Source organism: Solanum verrucosum, unplaced genomic scaffold, assembly GCF_900185275.1.
Source record: "Solanum verrucosum unplaced genomic scaffold, falcon-dt-bn FXZP01000049.1, whole genome shotgun sequence".
NCBI classification, from domain to species: Eukaryota; Viridiplantae; Streptophyta; class Magnoliopsida; order Solanales; family Solanaceae; genus Solanum; species Solanum verrucosum.
In genome coordinates, this window is record NW_026020221.1 from 4,614,070 (window position 1) to 4,626,373 (window position 12,304).

General features: G+C 31.8%; 1 protein-coding gene across 3 annotated transcripts; it reads right to left on the reverse strand.

The window, feature by feature from the left end:
* Positions 1-4,088: 4,088 nt before the first annotated feature.
* Positions 4,089-8,943, reverse strand: LOC125830848 (uncharacterized). Of its 3 annotated transcripts, none has more exons than XM_049510022.1 (4): positions 8,923-8,943; positions 7,468-7,841; positions 4,846-6,708; positions 4,089-4,289 (listed from the first exon to the last, which is right to left on the reverse strand). In XM_049510022.1, the coding sequence occupies exons 2-4, from the start codon at positions 7,818-7,820 to the stop codon at positions 4,208-4,210; spliced, it is 2,298 nt and encodes a 765-aa protein (XP_049365979.1). In that variant the 5' UTR covers positions 7,821-7,841; positions 8,923-8,943; the 3' UTR covers positions 4,089-4,207. The 3 variants fall into 3 exon arrangements, with proteins under 3 accessions (XP_049365979.1, XP_049365978.1, XP_049365980.1); XM_049510021.1 differs by having other exon boundaries at positions 4,846-6,711; XM_049510023.1 differs by lacking the exon at positions 4,089-4,289 and having other exon boundaries at positions 4,842-6,711.
* Between the last annotated feature and the right edge of the window lie 3,361 nt (positions 8,944-12,304).

The following is a 12,304-nucleotide window of genomic DNA, read 5'->3' on the forward strand; positions in this document are numbered from 1 at the left end:
ATCTTAGATACATGCTAATCACACTAAATTTTTTGCTAGTGTTATTGAAACAATACCATTGTTTGTCATATTTGATTTGAAAATCTTCTCATTTCTTGATGTTATAGAATTTTAAGTTTGAAAAGAAAAAATATGAAAAAATAAAAAAAGAAGGGTTATCCCGCCCCAACCCTCGACCCTTCTAGGGTTCGATTGGGTTGAGAATTTTCAGGCCCTTCCAAATGAAGGGCCGCCCCGCCCTAGCCCATCAAATTCCTTGGCGCGATGCTTGGGCCGGGTGGGGCTAGGCCAACCCTTGTTGACAACTCTAATTATATGTATTGAGAAGCTATTTTCAGGGCGACGCTCCAAAAATATTTGAATTTATGGCTTGAAACAACATTTAAGAAAATAAAAAAAGATTTTTGAATCTCATAATTATAAACTAAAGGTATGTTTAAATAAAAAATTAAAAAAATTGTCTACATTTTATTAAACTAATTAGAAAAGAAAATAAAGACAAAACAAATTAAAACGATCGAATGAAGTATTCTTTTATATATTAAAATTACTGAAATATCCTTAAAGCTATTTATGTGAAATTATTTTAAAATTTAGGAAGATTACTATATTGAAGATTACAGAAGATACTAAAAGAATATTCCTATTCCTATAGAAATAAAATATTTCTTGCGATGTTTTTTTTTCTTCTGAAAAGTAAAATGTAATATAGATAATCATATATGTCATAATCAACAAATATTTCCAAAAACCTTTTTTCTTCACAAGAATTCGCATGTAGGAAAATAAAACGTCCACGCAAATCATTCTTCAAATAAATAAAATATGAAGACACAAATTGACTTAGAATTTATTTTTAAACTTTGTATTCAATTAATACTTTGTGTGTGTTCATATGAAAATGCGAGAGCAAATAATTTTTATAAAAGTATATTCTATCCGTCTTAATTTATGTAAAAGTATTAATTGAATACAAAGTTTTAAAATATTTTTTTTTATTTTAAAATTTGTGGTCAAAATGAACTATAGATATTTATGTGACTATAGATGAAAAATAAAAAATTTAAATACTAAAAATAAAAAGATGTCATTCATTTTTATATTGACTATATAAAGAAAAGAATGTCACTTGAAAAAATCCAAATATATAATTGCATCAAAAGAGGGCTTTGGGCTTTGTTTGAATGGATATATAGCTTATGATTTTTGATTTATTTTTATTATTTTAACTTAAATATAAGTGATTAAAATACTTTTTTTTTTAAAGTTTACCCAACAATATATAATATTAACCTATAATTTATACTTTTATGAGTTACTGAATTGGTGTAGAGTTGGTATCCCATAAGATAGGTCGTAATTAATTTCCCTTGTCATTGTCATTCCAATTGCACTTGTTGCATTAAATTTACCTAATATTATTTACATCTTTTATGTGGTTTACGAATTATTTATACAAATGATTGAAGTAAAATAAAGATAAAATAGATAAATAAAGTGAAACAATTGTCAATTTCACTTTCCACCCCATGCATGTGTGTTGTTTCTTATTTTTCAACATTTAATTATCAACCACGGCAATTCATGTGGCTCTAATCTTTCGTGTGGGGGAACCAACAATTATTATTATTAATTATTAATTATTATTATTATTATTATTATATGGCCATTTCATGATTGTCATACATTATTATCGACGATCAGGACGGATCAAAGAGAAGGACTAACAATTACATAGACTGATAGTTTTTTAAAAAAAATCAAAGGCATAACAAGCAAATTTTATATTGAAAGAGAAGAAGAAAGTGAATAACTTTGTAAGATACTATACGCACCATTTTAGCTCAATAATGATGTAGTGAAAGATAAGTTCGTAATAGTTATTGAATCAAAATGAACAATACATAGTACATCATGTTATGTACTTGGGTTGTGAGTCTGTGACATATATAATAAGATTATGCTTATCAAATGATGTAGCAATAAGAACAATAATTAAGTCCAATTACAACTCCCATATATGCTCAAGTCAATTTATATTCTAAAACATATAATTTCTTATCTAAAATTTCTTGTTGTTCTATCTATCTAGGTGGCATTTAGTTATTACATAATTTATTTATTTTTTGAGTATTAACACTATTTAATTTGTTAAATCAAATTTAATTACTAAAAGTTATATTTAAACAACAAAACTACGAAAACAAAATAAATATGTCCTTAGTCTATTTATATAAGATTTACAATAAGCCTATCGATTTATTTTTCTTTTCGAAAACTGAAGCACCCATATATTGCATTTGGAGCCTTCTATTGCATCAACGGTGAAAATGAAAAAAAGACTCGGACATAATAGCTTGAACTGCTTTAGGCTCAAAATCTTTAGACAAAATCACTTAATTGTTTTTTTTCGAAAAACAATTATTTCTTTGTCATAATTATTTTATGTCACCTTTTCAAAAAGTAAATCAAAACCAAAGTCAAAAAGCCCACCAAAATGGATTAGCAAACTAACTACTATGTCTACTTTTGTGTGGGGTTTTACTTTCATCAAAATTCCTTTTATATTTTCTACTTTTTAATCGCACATTTTAGAAATGATAGTTAAATGATTAATCATTATTTAGTACACATTGAAAATGTTTTTCAATATTAAAAGTGGAGGTGGAAAAATTGTCTTTTTTTCCTACCGCGTTTATCAATTGGTCAAATGTCCAATAATTGGAAGAGACATTTTTATTTTTTTCTACAATTCATGTAGGAAATTAAATGGTTTATAAAAAGATAACATTTGAAATTAAGTGAATGTGAATATACAATTGAAATGTTGTGAGTGAAAACATAATGAGCCTATAGAAACTGCTCCAACATATTTTTAAAATTTTATATTTTAAGTTGAAATAATGGATTAGTTTGATAAACAACTACTTATATCAAATAGATGATATATTATCAAGGGTGAAACTATGTAGTTGTACTAGGGGCAGAGCTAGGTAAGACCATGATTAGTAACACCATCAATCAACACGACTACTGAAGAAGATGATGATCTAGAAAGAGAGGGAGGAGAGTGGCAAACGAGAGAGATGTTTATTTAGTTATGTAGTTTTTCTTATACAAAATATGTGCATTTTGTATAAATAATGTATACTTCAGGCATAATACATAAACATGCCTTTAACTTAGCCTCAATTGACATATATGTCTTTCAATTTTTGGTTTGCACAAGTAGACATATGAACTTGTATAAAGTTGAATAACTAGATCCACATATCCTATGTGGCAATTCATGTGAAGTACAATCAAACCGATTTATATTTTGCACATAAGACACATGTGTTTACTTATTCAACTATATAGTGTCTACTTGTGCACACCCAAAGTTGGAGAGCATAAATACCAGTTGAGACAGATTAAAGGGTACGCTTATGTATTATGCATATATTTTATACTAAATATATACTACTATATAATATACACACACTATTCTTATACACAACATATACAACCGAAATGTATACTTCAGCCATATTGATAAACCAGTTACCCAAGACCAAAAGCACAAAATTAGAAGGTACAATTCCATTAATTTTGAAGCAAATAGGCTTAGCCAGAAATACATTATCCCTGTTTCTATTCTACCTATCATATTATAATAATCTCACAATAATAACATTGACAACATTCAAAGCAAGGTACTAACACATGAAAATATGCAGGATACTTGAATCCCTATACATTTTTGAAGTATATTTCTACTGCTGATAGAATGGGAGCAAACTCTTTGAATCATTCAATCACTTTTCAATATCACAATGCCCTTAGAGCATCATATTATGCCCATCCAAACAAACACTTACGATTTGTTTATAGCAATCTGTTGTCTATCCTGCAAGACAGATACTCGAGAAAGCTATGGTCGGACACTTGAAAATATTCTTTGATCCTGCTCTCATAACTACCACCATCATTCTAGTTGCATATTCTGATTTACAAACAACAACAACAACTACTACGCCTTCATCTCAAGCAAGTCACGGTTGGCTATACGAATTCAAACTGCCCATTTCACTCTATTCCATTTAGTATACAAAAGTCTACCTAAAAGATATACCCCATCCACTTCTTTCCCAAAAGGCATCAAAGAATAGTATCTAAACTTGATGAAAGACTTTCTTATATACAAAGGAGGAGAAGATACCAAATATCATGCAGTGACTTCAGGTTCTTCAGCTACCACCGGTCCAGTAAGAAGTAGCGGATCAGATCCATCAATTTTATTTACCTTCCTGCTCCCAAAAGAAATAACGACATTGGGTCATAGACCGCTATATGCATAAACGATAAAAGATATTTATCATGGTAGCAGGTTAATATACAACCAAAGCTAAACAAATATATATTAGCATATACTTACAAACGACGTTGAAATCATCTCACTAGAAAACTTATAAACCAAGGCTGACTATTGTTTGTCCAAACATAACAAGTAGAGCCAACTAATCAGAAAAGGGAAGGTAAGATCACAACACGGAGATATGATCTAACACTATAGTATTCCTAGGAGAAAAACACCATAATCACTTCAACACAGAGAATTTATAACTTGATTTAATCTAAAAAGACTGTAAAATCATGTGAAGCAAGTAACATCCAAAACAAATAGGAGGTAAGTGCAGAAGTAAATGACATATGCATGATTTTACCTTTTCTAATATAGAAAACAATTTGAATACCATATACTTATGGGAAGAATTGGAAGGCAAAACAGAAGAAATATAACTAAGCTAGTCTAGAGGAAACATAGATAAAAAATTTGCAAGCTAGAGTGTCAGAAGCACCTACTCGCATGTCTTCTTATTGTGGCCCATGCCCTTGCACTTGCTACACTGAAGTTGACGTTTAAGTATATCAACTGTATCCGGTTGTTTCATCTTTGGTCGGCCAGGTGGACGTTTGGTTGGAGGAGGGCTGACCATGATTTCCATGTCTACTTCAGCTATCACGGGTTTTTCCAGAGGGGGTATTGGGTTGATTGATTCTGAGTATGTCAAATGATAGCTCTCAGTTGTGAAGTATGTGGAGCAATAATCATATGGGCTCCTTCCCAGACGTTTGAGAACAGCAATAGCATGGCAGCAAGGCAACCCATTAAGCTGCCATGCTTTGCAGGTGCAGTCCCAATTATCAATATCAACTATATCAACAGCTTCACCACGGACCTCAAATGTGCTCCCATGTGAGTGTAATACCTGAAGTGATATTGCCTTTGACGTCTCATCTTGAAGCTTTTCTTCCATAGAAGGTGTCAATCTTGTAAGCCACTGGCTAGAATCAACACGCCTTGTATAATTCAGTTCCATCATCCTCCCTCGCAAGGCATCAACCATCTGAGTAATTGGAAACTCACTCACATCTGATACCCAATCACGAAAAAGTTGTCCAAAGTTAGTAGTCATGTGGTCATACCTTGCCCCACCAAAAAGGGCATTTGCCCAATGTTCAGGATCACTTCGTACAACCCAACTGTAAGCATCAGGTGAGATGGCCTTTATGTTCTCAACACAGCGCTCAAAATCCTCCACTTTTGGAGCATAAGCAGCAGCATATAAATCTTGGATCAAAAGACGCCTTGCTTCATGTGAAAACCTCCCATGAAGATCCTTATATAATTTCTCACCAAGGTACCGAAGACAATAACCATGATAGCAATCTTTGCTGAATATATCAGACAATGACTCATTTATACCATTCTGAAAAGCAGAAACAAATGTTATTGGTCGAGAGGTTGAGACAGCAGATTTAAGTTCAGAAAGAAACCAATGCCAGTTGTCATCAGTCTCCTCATCTACAACTGCAAAAGCTATTGGAAAGACACCATCATTCCCATCAACACCCACAGCAGCCAACAGGGTTCCTTGATATTTTGCATAGAGAACAGTGCTATCAAGGAAAAGAAGAGGGCGGCAGCCCTGTTGAAAGCCATATATTGAAGCATGAAAGGAGACAAATAGCCGGTGAAAACTCGAGTCCTCCTTTGTGGCAAATGTAGCAAGACTACCAGGATTAGTTTCCATGATTTTCTCACAGAATGACGGTAACTGACTGTATGCTTCTTTATAAGAACCCTGAAGTTGCTCTCTTGCAATCTCTTTTGCACGCCATGCCTGAGAATAGTTCAAATGAATGCCATATTCACGTTTAATGTCAGTGGCGATATCCTTTGGCTTGTAATTGGGAGAAAATTTCAACTTCTCCTTAATTATATTTCCCACCCATCCCCTTGTTGCTCGATATCCGGCTTTCACTGCAGCTCCTTCACATGTATGGTTTTTATTCATTTTCTTAATACATATCAGCTGGGTGGTAGCCAACCTTGATGCATATATACGCCAAGGACAATCCTCAGACTTGCATTTAACCGTTACTCTGTGACTATCATTCTTCTTATATTTATATGTAAATCCATGGGCTATTGAGTACTTATGTAAGGCTTCACGAAGTTCAGTAAAACTACTGAATCTTTGGTCCACACCAGTAATAGTGTTTTCCCACTGTGTAGCTGCCCTACGGTGCTTGTCGTCATTGCTACTCGGAAGAATATCTAATGGTGTTGTATCCACTGGTGCATCAACCACAAGCTGACTGTCAGGGTTTGTCAAATCCACAGGGGTAGCAGGAGAAAGTGTTGTCTCTGACATAGTTGTCCTGCTGGACGTGAATAATTCAGCAGGCCATAGATGCATTAGAAATCACATTGCAGTAAAGGGAAATCTGATTCTCACATATTGGGGTCGTTTGATTGGGTGTATTAGTAATGCAAACATTAGTACTACACAAAGCTAATCCATGCATTATTTTTTCTAATGCATCCTATCAGACACCCTCATTAAGTTCAAGAAACCACTAACACCAACATTGAACTAAAAATTTTGGAATTCAAGGTTAACTATTTGTAGAAAAAAGGAAAAGGAAAAAATCATATTCAAGATATGTGTGTTGAAAATATGTTAGGCATATTATCTCATCTAAAACCTTAAGTTGTTAGATAGGGAACAATTCTATTTATTTATGTCTGCAACATGCCTCTTCACGTGTAGGTTTGATTCTTTTTCTTGGTCCAAGCACGTGGAAAGTATTCTTTCCTTTTAAATAACCATGGTGTTCGAGCTAGCTTACACACACATCGACTAACTCCACGTGGAAGTATTCTTGCTAATGGTAAGAGTGATAATTAAGCTCAAAATCTCAATCTGCTCTAATGCCATTAACCCCTTTATGTTTCCTTATAATTCAAAGCTTATGCTTTGGTTTAGCACCCTTCTAAGCTTGAGAAACCTCATCCACTAACTTTAAAATCTTAAACGGTTAGAGAGAGAACACTTCTATTTATTTATATCTGTAGCAATACAAATAAGAAAACAAAAAAAAAAAACTGAACTCGACCATAAGAAGAAGAAATAATACCTGCTAGCAGGCATATTGGAAACATTGGGTGCACCAACTCCTTCTGCAACTACAAAGACTTCTACTTGCTCGGAATCCTTGAAGAAGTTAACCATGCGTTGTAGGTCCTTATCTTTGGATACTGTGATGAGTGTCTTTTTATTCCCCGGAAGAAAATACTTGATAGCCATTCCATCAACGTTAAACTTAAATGTGTCTGTTAGTTCTTGCTTAAAGGCATCCACATTCGTATTTTCATCGATGTCTACAGCATGTGCATTCCCTCCCGTGTAACTCAAAGAACCGCCTTCATTATTGGTCACAAATTCTCCACCAGATTGACATATTGCAATGATTTTTTTTGCAGCCATCATGACGAAGGCAACATATAATGTCTAACAAATATTGCTAAACCAACGTTGGACGAACAATTTGACACCGGCTCCTGATGTTGCAGGCTTGCAGCAATACTATAGCTAAGAACTATTTGCATAACAAAAATAGCAACCTATGCAAAAGATAAATAGTTGAAAGTTGAAACCTTTTAGCATATTAAGTACTAACAAGTTATACCCAAGGGGAACAACATAACAGTCTTAACAGTTAGAGTAACAACTTTGAAACTAAGCTTCAATCCCAGGCCACATTGCACCTCGACTAATTCTACAGATACTAGTTACCTTCCACCAACACATGTATCAAGTAACTCAATCACTAAAGCTTAAATGATAAGATTTCATGGGGAAAAGGAATCATAATGCTAGGCTATGTTGCTCGGATTTTCTGAAAATGTTACATGTGTGTGTAAGATCCTCCAAAGAAATACATTTTTGGCGTACTCGTATGTGTGCAACAACTTTAAAACTAATCAATTCACTTGTAATTTGGTGTGAGGTATAAAGTATAATAATCTCAGCATAAAATGCGGGGCTATTTTATCATGCGTTTGGTAGGTAGATTATTTATTCCATCATTTATATCTTGATGGATAAGTTATTTCATCTACATGGTGGAATAACTTATCGCAAAATAATTTATTCCGTGATAACTTATTCTGAACCAAACGAAAAAAGAATTTTTTTTTTATAACCATGGTGTCTGGGCAGACTAAGCCCTCTACTGATTGTATGGATACTTGCTACTTTTCAGCGGGTACAAGTATAGAGTAACTATGTTCATTAAAGTAAGTGCTTTTTATTGGAGTATCCGACACAAGAGCACCAATATTTTCGAAGAGTACGAGCAAAATTTGGGTACAATTAAAGAAAAACAGGCAATGCAAAAGCTAGCAAGAAGGGGGATAAAGCACCTAATCAAGCACATAGAATTGAAATTAATATGAAGAAAAACTTACAATTTTGGAAGGAATTTATCATTTCAGTTTAGACAAGAAATAGAATTAGGGAAAATTTATGGGAACAAATGCAAAATTGGGTTTCTAGATTTCCTTAAAATTGGGGGAAAAAATGAAATTACCTGTTAAAGATGGGGTATTCTCATAATTTCTGCTTTGTTGATTTATCTTTTCAATTTTCATGGCAATAGAGAGAAATATAGAGAAGAATAGTTTACAATTTAAGCTATTTCATTTTATGACCTAAAACTTTGCAAAAATGTCAATTTACCTTTGAATAAATATCATTCTTCTCTCAATAGTTTGAGATATACAACTTTCATCCCCTTATTCTTTAGAGTTGACCGTCTTTGTGTCGTTTCAATTTTATTATATGTGTGTAGAGAGAAATTATTTTCTATAGATTGGTAACACCAAGGCAATTTACAACATAACTCTAGAGTTTATTGTTTTCGTGTTATTTCAATTTTATCAGGTATGTGTAGACTGTAGAGCAACCATATTCTATAGATTGATAACACCAAGGTAATTTACAATATAGCTCCTAAGTTGTGTGGAGAACAAAAACACTTCATTAGTGTGACACAACATATCATTATGATAAATATAAAGATGAATCTAGAATTTAAAATTTAAAATTTCTAATTTTTTTTTATTAATTCGAAGTCACATAAAATAAAACGGAAAAAAATATTGATTTCTTAATGTACTGCAAAAGTAACTAAACTTCGGTTGAGTTTGCTCTAAATTTGTCACTAGTTGAATACGTCATAAATCAATTCAAATCTCATGTACTTTAATACGTTACGTCACGTCACGTCAAGTCAAATTTCATTTATTTTGATACGCTACATTTTTAACTTACTCTTAAAATTAACGTCATCCTTAAAGATGAGGAAAAAATTGAATTATCTCAGACTTTATAATTTTTTTTATAAAAAGCTATCTATTAGTTAAAATTTGCAATCATGGTGATTTAAATATTGAAACTTCTTAACTAGTTATGTATGAAAAAAATTAAAAGATGATTGTCTTTTAATTACTATGTGAATATAAAAAGTTTGTACTTGATAATCTTTAAAAATGAATAACATTAAAATTTTAACGCCTTTAAAAGAAAAAGGCATTTGGTAAACTTAAATTATTCTCCGTGAAGTTTAAAATCATCCATCTTCAATGTTATTATGTGCAAATAAGTAATCAAAATTTTATACTCTAGACACTAAATTAACTTCTAATCTTATGTTCACGAGGTTCAAAATTGTCTTTCTCTATATAAATTATCTATACCTAATGTATCTATCGGGTCCTTCAAAGTAATACATATTTGGATTATTCAATACATTAATTAGGTAAAAAGGAAAAAAAAAAATCATAAATAACTGTGGTGTTCAGGTAGACTATGCTCAATTAATTCTATGTATACCTGCTACTTCCTACAGACACAAATATCGGATAACTTTGTCCATCAAAGCTTGAAGAGATGATTCTCAACTCACTCATTGATTACCACGCCACAAACTTATAAGGGAGGTTATCCGACTCAAACACAACAACACTTTCAGAGAATTCGAGAAAAAATTGGGTACAATAAAAAAAAAAACAGGCAATCGCAGAGTTATCAAGAAGGGGAAAAACATCTAATCAAGCACATAACATTGAAACTAATATGAAGAAAACTTACAATTATGGAAGAAATTTATTATTTCTCTTTAGACAATAATCGATTTTCTCTATATCGTTCCACTTTTATCAGATGCGCGTAGAGTAACCATTTTCAATTCAGTTGGTAACACCAAGGCAATTTACAACATAGCTCTTAAGTTGTGTGGAGAACAAAATTACTTCACTAATGTGATATTATATACCATCACAGTCAATACAAAGATCAATCTAGAATTTAAAATTGATAAGTTTCTTTATCAATTTGATGCCACATAAAATAAAACGGAAAAAATAATTGATTTCTTAGTTCATTGCAAAAGTTAATGAACTTTCATTTGATGTGCTGTAAATTCGTCGCTAACTGAACACGTCATAGATGAAGGCAAATTTCATTTAATTTGACGCGCTAGCTACTTCAAGTCAAATTTCATTTACTTCGACAAACTATGTCATCATCATATTCATTTTTTTTTAATTTGTCACTCGATATCGAATCTCCATATTACAGTTCGATTAAATTCGAATTCCCGTTAAAATCAACTTACTCTTAAGATCAAATAAACACTTTATAGTCATCTTATAAAAAAAAACTATCTATTTGTTAAATTCAAGTAAAAACTACATAAATGGACCATAAAACTCAAAATAATTACATGTTCATACCCTAATGCAAAGTAATTCAAGAAATACCCATTTTCTAAAAAAAATTACAGCTCATACCCCCATTCATTAAGACTAATAATTTTCTATTAACTGATACTAAATCAGTATCAGATACTGTATTGGTATCATTAAGGTTGATAATTTCGCTTAACTGATCCTAACTCAATATATATATATATATATATATATATATTGTATTGGTATCATTAATGTTTCTTGTTTAGAAATTACTCATTCGTCAATGATATTATAAGAGTAATATATAGTAATATATATATATATATATATATATATATATATATACACACACACACATTGTTGTGGTATCATTAAGGTTTCTTGTTCAAAAATTATTCATTAGTCAATGATACTATAAGAGTATATGTATATTGTTGTGGTATCATTAATGTTTCGTGTTCAGAAATTACTTATTAGTCAATGATACTAAATCAGTATATTTATATATATTGTATTGGTATCACTAAGGTTTCTTGTTCAGAAATTACTCATTAGTCAATGATACTATAAGAGTATATATATACTGATTTAGTATCAATTAAGCGAAATTATCAACCTTAATGATACCAATACAATATATGATACTGATTTAATATTAGTTAAGCGAAATTAGTTGGGGGTGGGGGGTATATAGTGTAATTATTTAGTAGGATATGAATGTCTATGGATATATGTTTGTAATTATTTTGCTTTTATGGGGTATTAGCTTAGTTTCCCCTAAATTCAAATCATGTGATCTTTTTACTACAACTTCAAATTTGCAGCCATGGTAATTTTAATAGGGAAATTACGCGGTTAAGCAAACATATACTAGTTAATTAGCTAACATAGTTACAATTTGCATTAATTATAATTCGGAACTTACTTCTAGCTATAATTACATTCTCTCTCGCCTCTCTCTGGAATCTCGCTAGCCACTCTCCTCTTTTTCAGTCATCTCTCCTTCACCTCTCCTTCACCTCTCCTTGCTCAGTCTCTCTCTCGCTTCTCTTCTGTCAATCTCTCTCTCACTTAATACAAACACAAGCGAGAGAGATGGGATATACAAATACAAATACATATATTTCCGCCATATACACTTATAATTATACAAATATAAATCTTCTCTTGCCCAGTTCTCTTTTGCCTTTCTCTCTCTCTCTTTCTCTCAATACAATG

Coding starts and splice junctions, on each gene's coding strand:
- LOC125830848 (XM_049510021.1), bottom strand. CDS start 7,820: ATGATGGCTGCAAAAAAAATCATTGCAATATGTCAATCTGGTGGAGAA. Junction 6,712..7,467: donor TCCAATATGCCTGCTAGCAG/GTATTATTTCTT, acceptor ATTCACGTCCAG/CAGGACAACTATGTCAGAGA. Junction 4,290..4,845: donor CACAATAAGAAGACATGCGA/GTAGGTGCTTCT, acceptor TTTTGGGAGCAG/GAAGGTAAATAAAATTGATG.